We start from the raw sequence: 23,871 nt of genomic DNA on the forward strand, positions 1-23,871 counted from the left end.
TTGTCCATTCAGCCGTGCATGAAGCTTTTCCACTCAAAGTCATTTAATTCAGCACTGGATGAGGAGTGACTGCCGGCCTGGGTAATCAGTTGTACGTCTGGCTCTGCTCAGACATAACCAAGCCAGCAATCTGTTTATTGGAAAGGATCCTCGCCAGCTTACTTATTGTAGACAGTTTTGTCTTTGCTGTGAAAAAATCGGCACATTTCAAGCTGAGGAGACACCTTCAATCTGTTGGCATCACTACAAAGGCACTGTCTTTACTTGTGACTGTTTCTCATTGGAGTTTGTCACCTTAACAGTATAGACTCCTCTGAGACATGACTAACTATCATCTCTTCATCTTCTTTCCCATCAGCCTTGTTTATGTTGTGCTGAATAAAATTCCATATGTGTCATCTTTGAACAGGTGGCAGCTTTGCAGCCTAAATTCTTTTATCTCTTTAGCCTCTTCGAAATCCTTGAGCCAAAACATCAGGTCTAATATTTTCAAGGTTCTTCTGTTCTTTATTCCTGCCCAGGTGTCATAGCCTATCAATTAAGTTATGGGGGAAAAAAAAAAAAGTGTTCAGGATCATCATGGCTGGACACTTCTTCTTATCATGAGACTGCATCATTGCAGGACATAACACCTAATCCTGAGCAAAAGAATCAGCTGACATCTATCAAAGGCCTGGTGTGACTGAGTGTGAAGCTTATGGATGATGTCCGACAAAGTACAGTCAATGTCTCCATACTTGGTTTAGGTGTTCAAGTGTACTGAAGACATCAAGGAGTTCTGAAATATGAAACAGCGTTATGTTTGAGATGTGTGTTACTACTTCAGCACCAACAATGAGCAGTACATGTGCACCACCTGGTGTTGGTGAGAAAAAGCACGTTGGCTAATGACAACGAAAGCCACATATACACAGAGGTAGTCATAATGACAAATAAACTAAATGCCAGGGGTTCAGACTAATTAGAAGCTAATGGACTACAGCGTTGGAAATATGTAAGGTTAAAGCTGCACCATCATTTGTATTGTTTGTAGAGATAATGTGACAAAGAAATGTCTTACTATGCAGATTCTCTAGATTGATTTAGCCCCTTATTTGGTTTTGCTCGTCTCTCAGGTTTCATCAGTGTTACTTTCAGACAGAGCAGGCAGCTGTTGTCAACAAATAAAGCTCTGATAACCCTACATTACCCTACCTGCACATCAACCCACAGGCATACTAGAGGATTCAGCAGCTAAAGAACCACATATTTCCCTCAGGAGGTGCTGAAGAACCCAGAGCTTAGGTGATCATGAATATTGGACATAAGAAGCCAGTAACTGACTCCAAATTAGTGTTAATGTTGCAGTGTTTGCCCATTTGGGGAGACCTTGTCACCATAACAACTGCACAGCATAATAGAAGGTCAATACTGTGTTTACAACTTTTGCATTGCACCCAAGGGACAACATTTAATTAAAATAGCCTTAAGTACGAATATAATGTCATCATTACTCAACAAACTCACACTGAGTGGCAGTTTTAAAATGTTTATTAAAAAATAAAATAGAAAAAAATATATTTACATAAAAATGTCAAAAACAAACCAAAAAAAAAGAAAAAAAAAAAAAAAAAAAGAAAAAAGCTGGGCAGTGGATCCCTCTGTTCACCAGTAGCCAGGTGTCCATAACGAGGGCCTCTGCTCATGTCAATCAGCCAGGAAAAACAGGGGCTGCCATCTTTCTCTAAACCGCAGCCCACAGATTAAAATCCCTCATTATATTCCAATGAGGAGAGTGAATATTACATTGCACCTACATGTACGTCAAAATCTCAGCGGTCCAAATCACTCTCCTTGATCCCATTTCCCTTTTACACTTATCTGGAGAAGGAACTTTCTTGCAGTGCAAGTGTGACTTTAACTTTAAGAATTTCTGTAACCATCTGATCAGAGAACGTGCAGAAAGAAAACTGAGAACTGAAAACAAGCTACATTGGACCACTGAGATGCACAGACATTTCAATGCATACAGATGTTCAGAGACAAGTCTGTCTTTGCTGTGAAGATGCAGGCAACTCTAACCAGGCCAAAAACCTTCTATAACCAGTTTCATTTTTAGTCATTGCTGCTAGCAGACATGGCTATAAGGAATTCAGTTTTAAATGGTTAAACAGGTTTACCAACTACATCTACTAGCTTATCAAATTTATACTGGGCAAGGGTTGCATGTTACTGAGCACTTCATGCATCCTGCTCACCTCTCTATAATTCCTTAAAAAGATAAAGAGGGTGAGAGGTTAGGATGGTGGCTGCACAATTCTCATGAAACCTCTTTGTGGCAACCTGTGGATTCTAATGTTTTTGGTTAAATCATAATTAAATGGTGAAACTGAACTTTTCTAATTGGAGGTGATAGTTAGCTCATAATCAGCTTTGCCTGTGAGCCATCACTCAAAACAGAATCCCTTTATCTGAGATTATTTTGATGCCAGATATGTTTTTGACTGACAGGTCAAAGTTGCCATGGGGTGTTAAAAAAAAAAAGAAAAAAGAAAAAAGCGAAGACAAATAGTATACAGTCCTGAACAGAGTGAATACAAATGTAAAGAATTGTTGGTGGACACTATGGACCCTTATGAAGTGCACCTGCAGAGTGCAAGTCGCTCTCTGGGTGCTCTTGCTCATCAACTGCCGGGAGATTAAAAACCTGTGGTGGCCGAGTCATGAGTCCCAATGCTTTTATACATTACACTATGTCTCTCTCTCTCTCTCTCTCTCTCTCACACACACACACACACACCTTATGTTTGACTGATAGATGTAGAAAACTAGACTTTGAAACACATCAGGACCTTCATACAAATACAAGGAAATGAGGTGATGGGGGCTGTAGTTCACAAATTGAGAGTCTGACAATTGGTAATGTTTATCCAGTCCAACAAGCAGTGTTTGTCATCACAAAATAACCCCAAATGAAAGAGACAGGAGAGTTGACACAAAAATTAGAGTAATCCACTTGCATAGTAATAACACCAGCGTGCGTAGTGTTCTGGGCGAGTCACAGCGTTCGACAGCCCTGTCTGTGAGAGTGTGTATTTGTGTCACACTGTGCTCGCAGAATGTACACACACTCCAAGTAATCACAAAGAAAGGCATTGCAAACAATTAGCGGAAGTACCTGGCAATCAAATATACACAAGATTCCTGAATGGAATCAAAATATAATTCCCTTTCAGTAGGGTCCTTGGTTCAGGAAGACCACTCCCACCCACCTTCCCTCCCTCCTTCCATCTCCTTTGTCCAGGACCACAAAGGAGAACCCTTATCACTCAGCTTCGTAGTGCTGGTCTGCACTGATTTACAGCTGCCGGCAAGACTTGACCTCAACTGTGTGGTCAGATTTCCACAACCACATACCTCAAATAAGAGAGTAAACGTCCAAGAAATTCTCTGACCTGGAATCAGTGGCTTTCTGACCTTTCACCCTAATCTTGATCTTCAAATTCAAGTCAGATAAGCTGTTGCCTCTTTGGCCCAACCCTCCTACATGTCAAAAAAACAAAACAAAAAACACAAGGTCAAAAATGAAAACACACACTTGCATATAGGTTTAACAGAACACACTCTCTGTAGCTGCACTGTCTGGAAGCTTTAAAAAAAAAAATAAATAAAATTAGCTCTAGAGAGACAAACTAGCAGGCCACTGCCAGTCTTCTTCTGACAAAATATGGCAACATCACAATCCCATAAGGGACAAACACAGATACAGATGTATACACAAACAATCTTGAGGTGGCACTGCTAAAGCCCTATCTTCTCAGGAGCTACCTCTTTTGGGCCAAAAAGGAGTACATCCCCACCCCATGGTTGATCCCTCCACTTCACTCCAGGATGCCTTAAACTAACTGGGCTGAGGAACAAAACTTCTATGAAGAATTTTATGTTAACCTCACCCATTTTCACAAGACAGGTGGAGAACCATTTAAATATCAAGATACGTTTAACTTTCTGTTCCACTTTGCTGTGTCAGACAGAACACCACAAGTAAAAAGGAGAGAGTTGGGAGGGGCGGGGGTGCCCACACACACACACGCACACACGCACACACACACACACACCTACCCACGATGCTTCCCAGGAAAAAGTTTCGTAAACACAATTTAAAACTCTACAAAAATAAAATAACAGTATAAAAATGCCTTTACATATACACAAACAAAAAATTAAATAAGCATATACTTTAGTTAAAAAAATGAAAATTATTGCACAAAATGAAAAACTGTTTGCCCTATTTAAAAAAAGAAAAAAATGAAAAATGAAAAACTGCTTTTAAGTATAGAAACTATAAAGAAAGTAACACTGAACCTCTGACAGATTGACTGCAAGGTCAACAACCCCCTCCAGAAATTGACCTGAAACAAATGAGCAAATCAAAGACCGAAAAACTAGACAACTGTCAACCAAAGTCATGCAGAAATGGATAGGTGAAGATTGTAGGAGGAAGATGCAGAATTAAGGGCTGTTTGTTCCAATGCCACGGCAGCCCCAGAATAAAAACTGCTGGTCTCTGATCCTCTGTCTGCCATCCTCCTTCGAGATGAACGAAGAGCCAGGGTTTGCAGCCAGAGTTGGAAAGAGGGGAACAGTTATGAGAAGAGGAGCGGTTTCTCTCTGCTGAGGCCTACTGGTAGGCCGTCCCTCTTTCTGCGTCGCCAAGTGTTGCGGTGATACTGCGTATGTGTGTGCGCGTGTGTGTGTGTGTGTCCACGGTTAGCCAAAGCAGGGTTGTTGACCAGCGGCGGGTTGTGGAAGCCCTTCACGTTGAACTTTACGCCATTCTGATAATGGATGGAAAGAAAAGACAAGAATATAAATCCTGTGTAATTACATACTGTGACATAACACAAACATTTGGCTTCTTTCTGCTTACTGACTTCAAAGAAGATGAGAACAAAAAAAACTGGAGAAAGCCCCCCCTCATACCCCTGTTCTACTGGCAGTTTAAATAGACTCCCTTAAGCAACAGGTACACATCAGGCCTCAGAGCAGCAGAAATAGACATTTTTAAATTAATCATTTATGGATAATAGATGGTGATTTCATACTTTATGTAAGCTGTTACATAACTAGACAATATGGCCTTTAACTGATATTGCAACCTCATCAGTATGATTCTAGTAATCCCTGCAACATACAATCACAAGAAAGACAACTGCATAAATTGGTCATGAAATGTAGCTGATCTACACAAAAGTCACAAATAATCAACACAACATTTCTTATCTGATAGAAAACAGTCATGACATTTCAAGACATTAATGAACACAGCCATTAAACATACGATGTAATGATTAAAAAGAACTGGCAACACCAGGCTTGTGATCCTACTCAATGTCAACTGAAGTAAGGTGTTAGCAATTCTTGAGTCCAATTAATGAAATAAGAATAGAGGTGTGGATTAGAACTACCCTGACTTATAAAACCAAACAGAGTCAGTGTGCTATTGTGAGCCATGCCTCTTAGAAGACCTACAATTAAGAGATTTTTTATTTGCATGTGGCTGGAAAGAGTTACAGAGTAATCTCCAAGATTTTAGATTTTTAATCAGTCCACAGTTAGACATACTGCCTATAAAAAGGTAGGACATTCTCTAGTGTTTATGTCTAAAGCAGGCTTTAGACTGACCCCCCCCCCCCACGAGAATCTGAGCCCCTCTCCTTGAGTCTATCCCTGGATTTTTGTCACCACATTACATCAACTTCTTTCTCTCGTAGTTGCATCGCCTTCTCTCTGCACTTTTCTGCAGGTATTCCCAGCTAGCTACTAGGCCAACCAACCTGCCCAGTGTTTTGTCATTGCTTTTTGTTACTGTTCTCATCTCTCTCCACTTTCCACTCACTCCAACCAGGCAAGGCGGATGGCAGATTTTCTCTACATAATAAACTTACGACTATACAGTTATGTAAAGTGTCTTGAGATGACTATGCCATGAATTTGTGCTATATAATTAAAACCGAATTGAATACACAAAACATAAAAAAAAAAAGGTCCAAGAAAATTATTAGAAAATTAATTCCTATGTTTATCACAATGTCACATTTTACACGTCTAATACACATCTACAGGAAGCAATTGCTTGAGGTCATTCCTGCTAAAGGTGGTTCAACCAATCATTAATACAATGTTGCCATTATTTTTCAACCATCACTATGTGTGTTTCTTGCCTGTGTTCAGTAAAGACATGAAAGATCAGGATTGTGTTTCCCAGATTAGACTGTGACTTTGGTGACGAAGATATGCAGAAAACCAGGAAATTGGAACGGTGTCATTACTTTTTCTTGAGACTGTAAGTCTGCATTAAAATATTCTTGTTCATCTTTATAGGCTTTATGTTTCAGTAGTATTGGGGTTTTCAACCAATTGTGGCACAGGGATCACTATTATTGTATGTGCTAAGAAGCAACCCAAGACCCACTGTTGTAAGGCGTGAGGCATATGTTACTAAGGATTTACTTTAATCCTGTCCCCTTTGCTGTTTAAAATATTTTGGAATTGCATTGATTATTCACAAGCAAGATTTAATAAACTGTGCTTCCCAAAGTGAAATGCCTTCACGGACCACCAGAGGACTGTGTACCACTGGTTCAAAACCCCTGCAGACGCAGCCTGACTCCATCTCCCATTTCAGTCTCTTCCTCCAATTATTCACAATTATTCACAATTTAAAAATATCTCAATAAAAAGATAAAAAAAGAGCTGTGGAGTTACTGTGAAGCTAACTTAAATTATAAAAGCAACAGCAGTGTGACAAACTACATGGTTCAAAAAGCGCTATTTAAAATTGTGAATAATGATTAACCATGTGAAATTTCACTAGTGGCAAGCCGATGTTTACATGTAGGAGAAACACTGCAAGGCGTTTTCACTGCTCTCTCCTGAACAACTATTTGCCTTGCACACTCTCAAAAGCGAAACTCCAAAGCAAGTCTAAGGCCAGCAGTTTGGGGGGGGGGGGGGGAAGAAAAAGTTATATTTGATGTTTACAATATATGAATTTAATACATCCCACAAATAAAAAGTCGCAATACAACGAATATATTCAAATATCACCTACCCCTAGTTTGAAGAAAGTGACAAAGACCAAACAAGAAAAGACAAGAATGACTGTGAAAGGGAAATTAGAAACTGAAAACCACTGAAGAGAGACACAAAATATGAGATTGAAAGACAACTTGTGAGACAAGTTTGTCTTGACTGCGTATTTAAATGTTTGTGCATCTTTCGCCTACCTTGTGTGTGTGGCTGGAGTGGGGGCTGGGCGGAGGCTGGGGGCTGGAAGGGGCAGGGGCATGAGCATGGGCTTGGGGGGGCATGTGGAAGAAGGGGGGGGGCCCGGTGTCTATACACACCTGTCTGCCAGGAATGGAGTGCATTGCTAGACCACTGGGCAGTGAGATGTGAGCCTGAAGGAGGAAAGAGATAATTATAAACACCTTTTCCTGTAAAGCCATTTGTTTTTCTATTACCAATGTCGATAGACATTCTAGGTAAATTTCCCTGCTGTCATTGCTGTGTACCTACCTGTGAGCCAGGGTGTATGAGCAGATGGTGTCCTCCCATGTTGGGCTTGCCAGTACTCATGTTGAGGCCTGGTGGCAAAGGCAGACCAAGATGCCGGTAAGATGGGTACGGAGGCAGGGATGGTGGAGGAATGGGACATGGCAGCGTTGAATCAGAGTCCTGGCAAATCATACAAAAAGGAAGAGCATTTGATTAGAATTGAGTATGTCACATGTAGCTACTGTTAGTTTGAGTACTACCATCAACTGGGGTACAGAAAAAAAAAAACCCAGGTAGTTTCTTCAGGTGGGTGGCAGTGTTACACCATTAGGTTTAATCTCATGATGAGAAAATGTATTTGTACTAAATTACAAAAGAAAAACATGGACAGATCTGCTTCAATTAATTGAACTATTTTAAAAATCTTCATAAAGAAAAATCGAATACCTTCTTAAGATAACATTATTGTATTTTGGGGGTCAAACAACATGTCAACGCTCAAAACTAAAGCAATCAATATTTTTCAGCTACTGAAATTAAAAGAATCTAAATATAACTATAGTATACTGTTATGTATTACATGAAACAAAATCTTCATACAACTTAACCAAAATGTACACAGTTTTCATTGTCAAATATCCTCAAAATGGCAACTTTGAAGGTTTTAACCCTGTTGACTAAAATCAATGGCTTTCAGCTTGTCCTTTCAGGGGACGACACATTGGAATGTGTCCCGAATGTTGATTCAACATAAGTTTTTTTAACGCCAGATGCCCTTCCTGCCACAACTCTCCAATTTTTTCTAGGCTCAGAACCGGGACCAAGGTAGTCTTTGGTGGCTGGGTGGGGCAGCACCTGGTGGGGTAGGATTTTATCCCATGACTTTCTGCATCCCAACCTGATGCTCTACCCATTGAGCCACCAGGCCCCCTTTTGACCATGTTGACTGTGCACTAAATCTGAGACAGAAATGGCATCCAGATTCTAGCTAGAGTTCTTCCTAAGTTCTTAATAAGGTTTATTTTGGTCCTTCTTGAAAGCTATACCTGGCTAAGACCAACTCATTATACATTAAAAAACATAAATTGACATTTGGTCTTTGTGATCCAACCATTTATGAGTTTTAATAATCCAAAATAAGACATTTGATGCTGTAACATGTAACAAGCAAACAAACATATATTTGTGCTGTACCAGTGTGTGACTGTCAGCACTTTCTTACGTTGTCAGATCCAGACAGCGAGGAGACGGAAGAGGCTGATGAATGCTGCTGAGGGCTGGAGATGGACATGGGAGAGTCTGCACTGTGAGGCGATACAGAGTCCCTCTGTTGCTCGTCTGACGTGACAACACCACCCAGCACACAAGACTCCCGCTCTGACACAGGCTCTATGAGATGTGAACCTAAAAAAATAAAAAGGTTAAGGATGGGTCATATAGCTCACCTCACAAAGTTGGCCAATTCTTCATGGTTTATGCAGTGGAATATCACATTGTTAGAAAAGCAGTTTGTTTGTCATGGCACACTTAAAACTCCCGACTCTGGTATGTAGAATGTCTACTAAAGAGGTTCTTTTTTTATAACGCCGAATCAGGTACAAGTTTCCTGCTTATCGACGGGGATAACTAGGATGAAGTAGGATATGGATGAAGGAGGATTATCAATAAGATCTTACCGTAATCACTGTAGGATATTCAATATACAACCCTAATTCCAAAAAAGTTGTAGGAGCAATGCATCCTAAAAACAGTTGCAAGAGGGTGATGTTGACCATTGTGTAGCATCCTATCTTCTTTTAACAGCCGTCTGTAAACGTCTGGGAAGGGAGGAGACCAGTTGCTGAAGTTTTAGAAGGGGAATGTTGTCCCATTCTTGAGTGATGACTGTGTTGATGGATTTTTTGTTTTATGATGCACCAAATTTCGTCTGTTGGTGAAAGTCTGGACTGCAAGTAGTTCAGCACCCGAGCTCTTCTCTGAAACCATGCTGTTGCAATGGATCCAGTATGTAGTTTAGCATTGCCTTGATGAAATAGGCAAGACCTTTCCTGAAAGACGTAGTCTGGATGGGAGCATTTGATGCACAGTGAACTGTGTTCACAGTCAGTGATTCCTGAGCCCATGCAGTGATGTCCAGTAGAAAATTAGTTTTCCTGTTTTTAATGCAGTGCCGCCTGAGGGCCCAAAGATCATGAACATCCAGCTTTGAACTTTTGACCACAGAGAATTCTCCTGATTCTCTGAAAGTTTTACTGTATCTACTGTAGATGGTGGGATCCTCAAAGTCTTTGCAATTTTACTTTGAAGAACATTTTTCCAAAATTGTTTCACAATTTTTAGTCAGTTTGTGACAGAATGGTGAACCTCTGCCTGTCTTTACATTTGAGAGGATCTCTTTTTTTTTTTATACCCAGTCATGTTACTGACCTGTTGCGAATTAACCAAATTAGTTGTCAAATGCTTTTCCATTTGTTTTTGATTTGTAGCAATTACTTTTCCAGCCTTTTGTTGCCCCTCTTCCAACTTTTTTGAGATGTGTTGCTGCCCTCAAATTAAAAATGAGCTAATATTTTCCATAAAAATGATAAAATCTCAGTTTCAACATCTGGTATGTTTTATCGTGAATAAAATGTGTGTTTATGAGATTTGCAAAATCATTGCATTTGGTGTTTATTTATGTTTTCACATCTTCCCTAATTTTATGTTATTGGGGTTGTACTAGAAGAATCATACCTGTGTTGTCCATTCGTGCTAGATCCCTGCCACCCCAGTTCTCATTGATCCATTCCCTGTAGTCGATCACTTTCTGGGTCAACATGATTATCCTGCTCAGTGTGCTGCAGGAAGGTGAAAGAAGGGTTTTTACAGGGAACCAGTTTTACCCAGTTTGTCTTTGGTAATGTTAAATGGACTGAAAACAAACCTTTCAGTGTGTTTGATGGGATACGACTGTGCAAGAGGTGACACGGCATGACTCAGGACAGTGTAGGCATAGTCAAACGCTGCTTTGACATGGATGGTACCATAGGAACCCCTCCCTACATCATTACCTAGATTGTGGCAAGAAAGACACAAATAGCAGTTAGTCTAGTTCTTAATAAATTTGATTCCACAGACATAGTGGAGAATATTTTTCTGTTTAAAATACTGTTTAATTTGTTGGTCGAACAGGCCATTTCTTCGGTATAAATGTTTTTATTTCAAATTCAGTCTAAACTGCACACCTGGAATCAGTGGATCCTCTATGTAAAGTGTGATTGGCCTGTATCCTTCTGTCGCGTTCTTCACGATTTCCTCTTTGGCTATGTATGCGCCTCCATTCTTGATACGAATCCCTGTTTTCTTGTAGTTGAAATGGCGACCGTACAGCTCAAAGAACTCAATCAACAAGTACCCTAGATTCTCATTAGGGTTCCTAGCGTCAATACGAGGATGGAGCTGAAAAGATATTATGGGGTTTTTGCATTTAAAACAAGTATTGTTGCACACTGGTCAAAAAATACTGTATACAATGCATTCTGAAAGTTTTCAAACCCCCCTTTCCCTTTTTCAATTTTGTTATGTTGCTGCCAGTTAATTTTTTTACAGGTTAATTTACACTGTGTACAATACAGTATCGACTGTATCTGACTAGAACACCTGTTATGTTCTACTGTGAATTAAACCGTGTTAAGAAAGGAACAACAACTATAACATTTACAAAGGCTACTTACAACATGTTTTACTGTGGAGGGCGTGTATTCATGTGTGTATTACCTGTAAGAAGCTGATGACCATGAGGATGAGGCTGTAAGAACTGATGCCCCCAGTGAACACTTCATTTAGATCTCTCTGCAGCAGAAACTGCTTTAGCACAAAGATCAGGTAAGGCAGCGCGGGATACTTCTAAATGTAGAAAGCAGAAAGACATGAAATGAGAAAGGGCTAATTCGGGTAAAGCCCGCATTAAGTAAAGGACCATTCTAAAAAAGAAAATCAATAAAAGAGTTATAAAGAGGTTGATTAAATGGTTCTGGCCTTTTGACTCACAGAGCTAGCAAAAGAACTCAACTAAAATGAAGGAGGAAAAAAAAGAAAAGAAAAATCCTTTAAACCTCTGCAAATACACCTCTTACATCACATACTCATAAAAATCAATTCAGTTTGAGCTGCGAGTCAATCATTGATTTGATTATAACAAAAAAATAACTGTAATTGTCCTTTAATTAGTGTGCGTTACAATTTTGTAAAAGGTAATTTAATTAAGAAAATGTAGGTCTATTAAAGTGTTGCGTCACAGTTTAATACATTAGTCATGTTTCCACACTTTGATTATTTAAATTATTAGTGATTCTTTTATTAAATCGAGGCAGATGAGCAATCATATTTTGCAATTAATTTATGAATTGTTCCACTTTACTCACTATTTAGAATCAGGGTCAGAAACATTTAGATTTTCTATAGTGGGGATGGAGCATCTGCATTTAAAATTTGTATAAATAAAAAAACAAATATGGGGTATAGAGTAGTGTTCAGTTTTTGCTGCTTCTGATCAAAACGGCTTTAACGGGGACAGAAGCTGTGGAGGTGGCTGGTGGTTCTAGTCCTGGGTATTTGAGGCCAATGCAAGTGCTTTCAGAATCATCTTTGTGTGTCATGGGATGTCATGTTTTTAAAAGTTGTTGAAAATGTTTTATTATGAATGAGTGATTAGCGTTACTGTGTCACTTAAGCTTTCCCTGCCCTCTTTCTGTTGCCAGTCAGCTGTCCTTTTGTCCTGCTGACCAGATGATAGAGATGGTGTATGAAGGTCCAACTCAGCATGGACTGTAGTGTGTAGAATGTCATGTAGTCCTGCACGACATTCATGTCTAACTTTCATTGTAAATTTCTGGCGAGTCTGATTTCCCTGACTGGGGGAGTGACAGGGGTTAGACATATTTCCTACCCACAAAATGTAGATTTTTATAGCTTAAAAAGTTTAGTCACTCAGGGAAATGCAACCAATTAACAGAGAATAGATTAGGGGACAGAGCATACTTCCCTATAGAGATCACGATTCAGAGGCAGAGGTCCTGGGGTTGGCCAGTGGTCCCGAAGGGGGTTGTTTATAGATTTCAGGTGGAGAAGCCTCTCAAAGCCATGATTACAGACATTAATGCTACTGGTCTGTAGTCAGACAGGGATTTTGCAGACGTATTTGTCCTTTGTTTGAAATTGCTAATTATGAGAAGACTGCTAATAGTGACAGGCAGGTGAGAAATAAGATCATTCGGTGACGGTGGTGCGAGGAGAGCAACTCACAGGGAGTGTCGATGTTAGTTTAGTTATTTGATGAGAACCTGCCACCAGAACAGCTTTGTTAAGGGCACACTTTTTTTTCAATCTGCCTCCCTGTCCCCATTTCTGCAAAGACTCTTTCACACATGCTCTAAAACCCTGAAATTTGACCAGAGGGCATGTATGAGGGAATGCAACTGTCCGAGTAAGGCACTTCCATCATTGTGTGGATTTCATCCTGTAAGCTCCCTAATACAAACCTAAGACCATGTGCATGAGCTTTTGCGAGCAGCAAGCTGCTCTGTCACACATTGTTGTCAGGATGATTTAAAGTGATTAAATGGGTGTTTTGACAATGTTTTAATTACTTGACTGCCATTGCAGACTGCCACGAGGATGCCAGTGACACGGACAATCTCCTGTTTGTGTTGCATGTGAAACAAAGCTCTGGGCAATGTCGGGGGGGCTACACCCTTCCAGGTCGTTCACTTTTGAAAGGCCCCTAACGGTAAAGACAGTCTACTGCTGTAGGTACATGACCCAAGGCTAAAACATGCTTGACAGGTGGCTTCTGAGAGTACAAGTCGAATAAGAGTAAAACATATAGCAGGGCTCAGGCTAATGTCTAGTATGCATTCTGGGGTGACAGCATTCTGGAGTTTTGCCTTCTCTCATGCGATATCTGTTGAATTTTATAGATTTATAACTAGGCAGCTCCAACATGAAATTAGTTTAGTTGTATATAGTCTTTCACCGAGCTAACCAGTAACTGTAAATTCCTCCAGAAAAAACATTCTTAAAGAATGAACATTTGACATAAACACATTTTAATTTAATGACCAAAGTACAAAGTATTCTCAGTACATTTGTCAACATCAGCCTATCAAGCTGTGACATATATTTCTAGAACCAGAATAGCCAAAACCTAACATTAAATATTCTACTGCAGCTGTGAAGAAGGCAGGGATCTAGCTTCATGCAGTGAGTTCACCTCTGTTGAGTACATTTGGCAACAAGGTCTTCAGCAACAGACAGACTCGGTTTGATTTAAAGGGAGATTACAGTCAACGCAGGTGCTGGGGTCCGTTCCAGCTTCACTTTGGAAATGAGATGAGTTAGTCTGGAGTGGTGTAATGATTTAAACTGCTGGCTTGGCTGATTCACAGAGGGAATTTCCAAAGATCTGTATTTAGACACCAATATAAAATGCTAATTATGTGACTCCGCTGGTGTTTTTATTTTTATTTAAATATGTCTACATGACCTTTTCTTGATCTCTTTATAAATCAATGTGCTGCTTGTACTGTGCATTGTAATCTGATTTCAGTAAGTCCTGGGAGGCTTCAATTCACAATCTTTTTGTTAATTTAAAAATGCAGCAGAAATGGCTGCAAATGGCTTTATGTTTACCACATGCTGTCTCACAGTCCAATTCAAAGATTGAAATCATACAGAGACAATGTGTGTCTGTGCCCTGTGGATAGTGGCAGCAATGCCTCCAAACCATAAAGGTTTGTCTCACCTTCATGTAGTCCTTAATGAAGCTTGCTGACTTGACTCCAGTCTCCACATTGAAACTGATGTCCACCTTCATTTCAGTCTTTTGGTCTGTCAGCTTGATGATTGGCACCTGAAAGAAGAGGAAATGAAATGCTTTAGCAAAAACTGCAATCAAGTCATTATATAAAAACCCCTCAACATGGGCTGAGATCAGAAAAAAAAAAGGAGCACGTTTCAAAACTGACAGTCCTTTAGAAGGAATAGCTAGACCAACAATTCAGCCATTACCTACTTATTATCATGTCAGTCAAGGCAGCACTGAAGACTACAGTGGTTTGCCTGCTTGTGCTCGCCCCACAGGGTGAGTTACTGTTCCAAAAACTCCCACTGTGGGACTGCTGCTACAAACTAGTACACAGATCACGTCCACAAAAGTAGGCACACACTTTATAATGGCATAACATGACAAGGGAAGGGAAGTTAAGAGAGAACTAAAGCAAGCTGAACTGTGCAAGTATGGTGGCTTTGCTAGTCAGCAAGATAAATACCAAAGAAAGATGGTCATGTTATCATTGGGAAATGAAAATGCCAGCCATCCCACCTCCTCTTTCTTCCACTCCCCTTTGTGAATAGTTTTCAAATTAAAACAAAGTAACACTCTGCTTAATACAAGCCTGTTTTAGCCACCTGGTAGCAACTGTTACTATGCAACGTAGCACTGTTGATATGTTTAAGGACAGTACAGAGTACAGAGTACGTAGGTCACTTCTGTTTTGCAAATGTTAAGAGACAAATATACAGTTACTATTGGAATTCATTATGACATACAATATAATTGAGTGCATGCATACATAAAGATTAATAAAAAAGTAATACATAAACAAATACAATTTCAGCTTTAATGTCAATTGAGCCATAATGCCCAGTCCTACTCTGAGCTGGGCTAAAACAGCTATGGCTATGTATTTTGTTCTATTATATATTCACACAAAGGCCCACTGTGTAATAACTATTATTCAGAAAGATCACTACCACAATTGGTAAAACATCCCACCTATCACACAGTTGGACAGTAATTGAGTCTTATAGGTAAGTGAACCTTTTCATTACGACACAGAGATAAAAAAGAATGAAGGTGCTAAAGTGTTATGCAGTAATTGAGCATTTCAGTCCAGAAAAAGCTTTCTATGTAAAAAGTGTTGCCCACTTTGATCTATCTGGGTTTATTGTAGTTCCTATCTGGTTTCCTATTTTTTAAGGGATGTAATAATGAATAACCTATGAGTTATTAATTAACAATAAAGCTATTGTATTACAGATATCAATATTGACTGCATCAGAGTATATGGAGCAATCAATCAGTAGTGTTTTTGATGATAATCTATTCTTGCAAACCTGTTTACCATTACCCAAGGACACATCATAAACACAGCATGACATAACTGCAATGCCCATAAGAGCTGAACTAACACGACAGTACTCACGGCAGCCTTGTCCAGCACTTTAATGGAGAATGGTTCTGCCACATTATGCTTGCGAAGAGCTTGTTCCAATTCTTGCAAAGGTGGGCGCTCCCATTTCCCAAACACCACAAGGTCAATGTCACTGTAAGCAAAACCGTTAAAGTTAAATATCTGGCCAGCAACTACATGAAGCTCAAAATGCTCATCAGGAGTTTTTCTTTTTAAATAATACACCTTACCTTGTTGGAAGGTACAGTCCTGTAGTGAAGCTGCCAAATATCTGGACCTGTAAAATATATTTGACAAAAATGCAAACTATTAAAAAAATCTGTTGTTCAACCTTTATACCAATAGGTTACATGAAGGGTCACACAGTGTGTTTACAAGCACTCAAAGGGCGACTTCACCGATTTTTCACTTGCTTTCTATGGCTTTAGTTTAGGGTTTAAATCTACATCAATGCTTTTAAATGTCCCTCTGATTTCTGATTTTCCCTGTATGATTTCAAATTCTAGCTGAAAAACTCCTCCAGATGACATGGAGGAGCTTTTCCATCATTAGGAGTTCAGATAAGGTCATCTTGGGGAGTTATGGAAAAGTAGGTTGACCATAGTTACAAACTCCATAGTGTAACAAAAGCCAAACTAAAGGTTCCTCCCAGTGATGTGATCTGGAGGCCTTTTTCAGCTAGAATTAAAGAGATACTGTATTTTCATATAGGGAAGTCAAAAGGAAGTCTAATGGCATTTATATGTACATGTACTGCCCAAACTAGAACTAAAAGAAGCAAGTTAAAATTCAGTGACAGTGTCCTTTGTGTAACCAGGATACAGTTGGCTTGGGAAAGCCGATTTCTAAACTGTTATGTAAACAGGTAAGCTGGATTCCGAAATCAGAATAGGGGATTAGGGAAACTGGATGTCCAGTTCATTTTCCTCCAGAAAATACAGATTACTCTGCCATATAATATCTGCATAACCAGGTATCTAATCAGCCAACAGTGCGTGTGCATTATAAAACGCTGTAAATAAGACAACCGGGTAAGTGGTTATTAATGGAGCGATGCCACCTTGTTTTTAACTCAAATTTCAACCAAAATCCAACTTTAAAATGTAAAACATAGAATGGCTCCTAGAAGTCTAAACAAGTCACTTTTCACAGCAATTGTTTTTAACCAGACAGTTTGTGCTGTGTATAAAATGTGTCTCTCTCCCCTATCTTTCCCTTTTCCCACTGTCACTCCATTCAGCAGACGTGAACACAGACAAAAACATTCACAAAAAAGAAACAAATAAAAAAAACAAAAAGTCAGAAAGCATTGTCTTGTATTATAGTTAAAATTTGTGAGTGTCATGCTTCCAAAATAAGTCAGAGTAACCAGGTTTCTTAAATGCCTGTAAACCTTGTTCACCAGTTATGCAAGAGAAAGCTGTATTTTCTCTGAGTAAGCAGGTGAACGTAAATGCAGTCATAGCTTCATATAACAATATGACATAATGGGCCTAACAGCAACTGAACTACTGAGGTCCTGTAGTATACAACAGTTCATTTATGGTGATAATGTACATATCTAATTTAAAGTTTGAAAAGTACCACTGAATAGGTATTTCCAAGACCTACTTCAGAAATGGTAAAAGCTGCCAAGTAAAGAATGCTGTCAAATCAAGTATACAATGGCTAGAATGGCTAGGGATGGAAAAAAAACTTTATCCAAAGGAAGTAGTGTTCTTTCCTTTTTATGTCTGATAAATAGGACAAGGCAATCGCACAAAGAGAGGCGAGGAATAATGGGTTGGAATGAAAAGGGAAACTGGTACCAATTAGAGGCTTGATCCATTTACCTGACAATCTGGTTCACAGTGGATGTGGGGAAGAGTGGTAGCCAACAAATCACTACTGCATATTTTATATGATTAAGTAATGAGAGGGACATTACATCAACCCTTCTTTAACCAGCTGCAAGGGCCCCTCTCAATATCTCTACACATATAGTGCAAGAACTTCTAAATTTGTATGAGCATCACCAATCTTAAAACTTATAATCTTTGCTGACTTGTTGAATTTTTACCAACTCATATTTTTTTCCTACCTAGCTATGTACTTCCCATTCACTGAAAACAATATTTATACCCTTTCTCAATTGAACAAATGCAAAAGTAGTCTCAGAAACCGTGTTTCCCCTATAATAGAAAATGTGTTTTCAGAACAGTGATCTATTTGCTATTGGTCATAACAGATGGGCATGACTTAAACGGGTCAAACTGATCAAAACAAACAGAGCTGTGTATGTGTATCTTACATCTCCAGTTGGCCACAGCTCCTTGATGATCATCTCTATCCTGTTCACAACCTCCTTCCTCATAGCTGCTTCCGCTGGCCGAGGAGACATGTAGTTGTAGAAATCTATCACCTCCTCGTGGAGTCTGGATTCAAAGAAAGTTGACAGATGAGTAGCCTTCTTAAAACATACACAAAGAATTTGCATTGCTTTTCAAAAATAAGCTGTATCTACAGATGGCCAAAGTCATTGGCCCCGTTCTTTTAAATTCACTGTTCAGGTTAACCTTTATCAAGTTAGAGATCATGAAGCACAGCAACAGCATAAAACAGTTTGTATGACTTGTATGCCGAGAAGCAAATTCCCTAATGGGTAGTAGTATTTAAATGATTGTGAATCTTCTAGATTAACCTGTTTCTGCATAAATGGCCTAAAACATGATATGATTTTTTACAGAAGTCCTAAAATTACACAAAGGAGAAAATAAAAATTAGCCTGATCCCGACAAAACAGGTTAAAAAAAAAGTGTGTCCTGTCTTGACCAGGAGATTTTTGAAGAGCTTACAAGAGTTGAGTTGTTGATGCATATCAGGCTGGGAAGAGTAAAAGGCTTCACCATTCAACTTACAGGCCAACTGTGTAATAATGAAAAACATTCAACATCACTGTTGTACAAGAGTGGTCAATCCACACAGATTATACTGATGCAATAGTATGCATGGTTACAGAGAAACCCAGGGTAACATGTAAGAAAGTTAGGTCTCCCTTGCAGTGGATTGTGTTTACATGGACTGAGGTAACCAGTACAAGTCATTTTTTTTGGGAGAACTGAATTCTCAACTGTCATGTAAACGAGAAAGCTGATTATAAAAATTGGGTAGGGGAATAGGTAAAGATGATTTAACACTGAGAACACTGAATTCATTGCCTTTACTAAAGACAGGAACACGCAGCTGAGGTAAAGGCTAATGATGGAAAGGAGAGATCATTAAATGGGTGTACGACCTCGTTTTCAAAGTCTGCCTCAAGTCTATCAGAAAATTTAGGAACGCAAAATGCTTCGTAGAAGTCTAAATAAGTCCCTTTCCTCTACAGATTTTAAAATTCAGTACCCATTGTTGATGAGGAGCATGGAGAAGAAACCAGGTTACTTAGCTCCTGCATGTATACAGAAATTTCCAGGTTTCTTAATTACAAGTTCTCAGAGTACCTTGGTTACTTGGAGCATGTCAATGCAGTCACAGAATAACAATGATGAAGCCAGAACTCTCCAGAAAAACAGCAATGTTACCCATCTACAGTCTGCCCAAGGCCATATGGATAAGTCAGGATGCTATTAAAAGAACATTGTGTGAACAGTTGAGACCAAAGTAGAACTTTTAGGCTTCTATGAGTGTCAACTGTTATGTTTGGCAATAACTGAACACTGCATTCCTACATATGAACCTCATTCCATCTCTGAAACTTGGTGGTAGCAGTATAATGATTTGGGCCTGCTTTGATGTCTCCGGACCAAGTCACCTTGCCAAAATTAATGGAGCTATGAATTCTGAGTTGTAACACGAAATTCTACCAGAAAATATCCAGGTACTCATCCCGTAAACTAAAGCTCCAAAGAAGGGGGCTCATGTAACTATAACCACAAGTAGAAAGAAATTAATTTACAGGACGCAATATTTCTGAAAACGTTACACTTTTAACTTAGGATTAGGCGTTTTAGCATGAAGCATGTAAGAATGCTTCCATGCCAAACAAACATTTGTTTTATAGAAAATTCCCAGATTGGTGCAACCAGCCATTACAAATATAACAAGTTCCTGCAACACATATGAAAGTTCCTTGGTGATTAGTTTTGTAAGAGGGTCCTTGTCAGAGCAAAAGGACTATAGTTAAAATAATTTTAAAAATTACTTACTACACCAACAATGTAAACATCAAATATTTAAACATCTACTAAACATTAACACCAGAGAGAGAGCGAATAAATAAAATAGTGGAAAGAAATGTACTTTAGCGTACTAAAATGTTATATCGACATTACTTCAATTTTGTCGACAAGACATTTAACCGACAGTTTCAATCGTCAATTTTACAGAGAGAACCTCTTTAAACAAGCAAAGAAAACTTTAATTGCACCCAGAAAAACGTGGGCATAAAGGACAGTTTTACTTCACGTTGAATCGGTGCAGTAAAATGTAGTAGAAACTAAAGAAACATTACATTATCAAGATTCCTTAAAACGCAAACTTAAATTTTTTCACACTATATTCACTTATCCTATACAAGTTGGGGACAGTGGCTCAGCTGGTAGAGTAGCCACCTACCGACCATAGGGTCGGAGGTTCGCTCTTCCTGACCACATGTTGAATTGCCCCTGGGCAAGAACTGAACCCTGAACAGCCCATCCCCATCCGCGCAGTGCCGGTCCCAAATCCGGTAGAAATCGGGGAGGATTGCGTCAGTAAGGGCATCTGGCATCCGTAAAAACCGTGCGGACAAAAGATCCGCTGTGGCGACCCTGAACTCACAGGATAAGCCGAAAGGACAAAAAAGAAATAAAAAGTCCACTTTTCCTATTTAAACAAAGAGGAAAAGTTCATACATACTGGGGTGATTTAATGTCTTAAACCACCCCGTTGTTTTCCATCCAACTTAGCTTAATTCGGGACAATGTTGTAGCATTACCGGGGAATGTTAAACATGTTGGCTTCCTAAATAGGGAGCCCAAACCGTTAGCTAAGCAAGTTAGCCGTAGGCTCTGGTGTCAGGCTTAACAAACGGACTGCACTCAAAAGCATTACATCCGGGTACAGTCTTATAAATAATGTGTCCATTTAAAATACGGCAAACATAAATTCTACAGTTTGAATTGTGTATTTGTACATGTGGTTGCACAATATCTGGTCCATAATTGTACTCTTTCCCCCCCCCCATAGTTGGTTTGAAAGCAGCATTTTAAATGGTACAGTTCAAACTTCAGGAGTAAAAAATAAAAAACGAATGCATAAATAAAATCACTGCACTTCCGGCCTTGTTCTGTCCGTCTACCGTAAACGTAACTAACCGTCGCTTTGTAGCTAACCGCTCCAGTTCAGTTCTATTCTGAGTAGAACGCTACTGTTGTATTTAAATACGTTGAGAAACAATGACACAATGGTGGAACGTAGTAGTTATTAATATATATTATTCGGGAAGAAATAACGTCTGTCATTCAATCAACCCAATAGAATAGACGAACTGTGAAGTTAGCTTGGTGATCCTAAAGCAGTGATCGTATTCGGCCACTCACCCCTTAATCCCAGGGCTGTAGTTTCTCTTCTTCCAGGGCGTCCAGGTGCTTGCATAAATACCATTGGTGCAGTTGGAGAGCAAGTAATTCATCCCATAAGTGCTCGCCTTGTTATCAATTTTCCTCCGGCCAGGGTGGTGATCGTGTGTGTGGTTTACAGGTAACGTTACTGAGTGAACATGATGACGCTGTGCGCATATCTGCTGTGAGCTGAAAACCGGGTGATCCTGTAGGTGACGGTGATGGTGGTAAAAGTTAACATTATTGTCCATGCTGACGAGCATATTAGCACCCCCAACGTTTTTGTTAATGTTCCCAGTTACATTTCCACCCATAGTCCTTACATTTGAGCAGCTAGAAGGGGGGTTGTCCGTCCCGGATTCCAGTGAAGAGGACGAGGAGCAGACCGATCCCGTTTTCTGGGGCAGTTTTTTTCCTTCCCCTGGTTCAGTGGTGTTTTCCGTGGTGAAAGACTTATGCAGGTTTCCGTTGGACAGCACTATCCCGAGCGAGGAAATTGCAGTGCCATTTATGCTAGTAGTGCCGTTCACGATGCTGTGGTGGCTGCTACCTTTGCTTAACGCTAGACTGGCAGTAACGTTGCTGCAAATACTCTTGCTCGATGCCACCGCGGTCGCCACATTTTTTAAAACCTCCAACGCAGTGAGACTTACGCACTGATTATGATTTTGATTGTGGAGCTGTTGCTGAGCGGAGAGCGTACTCCGTCCTCCCTGAGAGGTCTGCCAGACGTGCATCCATAAGGCGTTCGCAGGTCCTTTCTGTTCGGGCTGAATCCAGGCTACCCTCGGATCCATTCAACTTCTTTCACTGGTAACCCCTCTACAAGTATCCAAATAACCGTAGCGACTCCGTGGTAAATCTGCTCAGCTGCCTGGACCTTTCAAATGTCACTATGCTGTCCGGGGTATTTCAACATTAAGCAGAATAAGGACCATAGATAAAGTGGCCCCTTTACACCGCTAGCTGGGGGGAAAAAAATGCTAGCCGATTCCTACGGGAATTCAATATGGCGTATTCTCTTCGAATCCATGCGCAGGCGCTCTACGAGGGGTCTCTTAACAGTGACTGCGGCCCCCACCCCCATCCGCCCACTCCTTCATCAGTCTGTCCGGTTGATGGATGGCATAGAATAAATATTTAAATGTTTTATTTGATAAATATTTAAATTTACTAAGTCCAACGTAAAAAAACGTTAATAATGAATATGGATCATTTACTCCGTGTGGCTCTGGAGGCAGGGCCTGGGAACCCACAAATCTGTACACTTAATTTCAACCTCCCGCCCATCGCCGCCGGGTGAGGGAAGTTCTGCGTTTGCAGAGAAATGTCACCAATACTGTGGATGGAAGTCCTGCAGGAATGACACAACTGTTGACACACTAGCCTCAGATAACTGGTGTAGAGGCAGACTTACTCGTGTCCGGTGGTCCAAACATGATCCACTTCAGAGGTCGTTATATGATAAAACACTGAACATTTCTTGAATTTGACGTTCCACAACTGAGCCAATAATAATGGAGCTATTCAACAGAGAAACCGTTTACCTCCACGGTTACACACACACTTTTCCACTACTACCATTTTGTCTATGTCCGCCCGTTCGCTGAAATAGCTGAAACAGTTGCTCCATCCTCTATGCTGTGGTTGGCTGGGGCAGCAATATGAAGGTGGCAGACAGTGACAGACTGGACAAACTAATAAGAAGGACTGGTTCTGTTCTGGGGAGAAGCCGGACTGTTGTGGCTGAGAGGAGAATGTTGTCCAAACTTCTCGCAATCCTGGACAATTCCTCCCACCCACTCCACTGTGTGCTGGCCGCACAGAGGAGCACTTTCAGCCAGAGACTGTTCACAGTCAAGTGCTCCACAGAACAACACAGGGGATCCTCTCTCCCAGTGGCCATTAAACTGTCCAACTCGTCCCCTTTCTCTAAAAAGGCGGGGGACTAAATGGTTAAAAAAGAAAAACAGTATTGTATTTCTTTAATTTATTATGTATATAATATGTATATATAATAGTATATATAATGTGTATTTATATATATATTATTATTTCATTTAAGTGTAGTCCTCTAGCTGTTTTTTTTTCTTACTTGTACTTGTTTATTGTCTTGGTTTGGTGGAAGTTTTCTCCTTTCTTTTCTACTTTTCACTTGGAGAGCAACTGTACATGGGCAGCAACATCCTCTCCCTCTTGGATCAAGAAAGTTGTTTGAATCTTTAATCTTACTTACGTACTAGTTAGGCTATCTTTAAAGCCATTCAGCCTCATAAATCTCTAAGGAAATTATGTGATGTCATTGATGATGCCATCGATACACTTATACATGCACTGACCTTAATTCACCTAACCTTTCAAGACATGGTGTGACTAAAAGTAGAACAAATACAGACAAAACTCTTCTTGGCTCATACAACTGGACTGAAGAACATATAACATTTTTTAAGGAAATCTAGAACAATGTTTTGTATGTATGCAAAGCTGTGCATTTTGGGACAAATTAACAGACAGGGTTTGTA

General features: G+C 39.9%; 1 protein-coding gene across 2 annotated transcripts; it reads right to left on the reverse strand.

Annotated features, from left to right (window-relative positions):
* Positions 1-1,512: 1,512 nt before the first annotated feature.
* tent4a (terminal nucleotidyltransferase 4A) lies at positions 1,513-22,840 on the reverse strand. Of its 2 annotated transcripts, none has more exons than XM_067507046.1 (13): positions 21,329-22,840; positions 18,061-18,184; positions 16,001-16,047; positions 15,783-15,903; positions 14,321-14,428; positions 11,296-11,424; positions 10,764-10,977; positions 10,463-10,589; positions 10,273-10,376; positions 8,762-8,943; positions 7,561-7,719; positions 7,389-7,442; positions 1,513-4,817 (listed from the first exon to the last, which is right to left on the reverse strand). In XM_067507046.1, exons 1-13 carry the CDS (start codon positions 22,144-22,146, stop codon positions 4,626-4,628), a joined length of 2,379 nt encoding a protein of 792 aa, XP_067363147.1. In that variant the 5' UTR covers positions 22,147-22,840; the 3' UTR covers positions 1,513-4,625. The 2 variants fall into 2 exon arrangements, with proteins under 2 accessions (XP_067363147.1, XP_067363137.1); XM_067507036.1 differs by having other exon boundaries at positions 7,269-7,442; positions 21,329-22,839.
* Positions 22,841-23,871: the final 1,031 nt, after the last annotated feature.

Source organism: Channa argus, chromosome 1, assembly GCF_033026475.1.
Source record: "Channa argus isolate prfri chromosome 1, Channa argus male v1.0, whole genome shotgun sequence".
NCBI classification, from domain to species: Eukaryota; Metazoa; Chordata; class Actinopteri; order Anabantiformes; family Channidae; genus Channa; species Channa argus.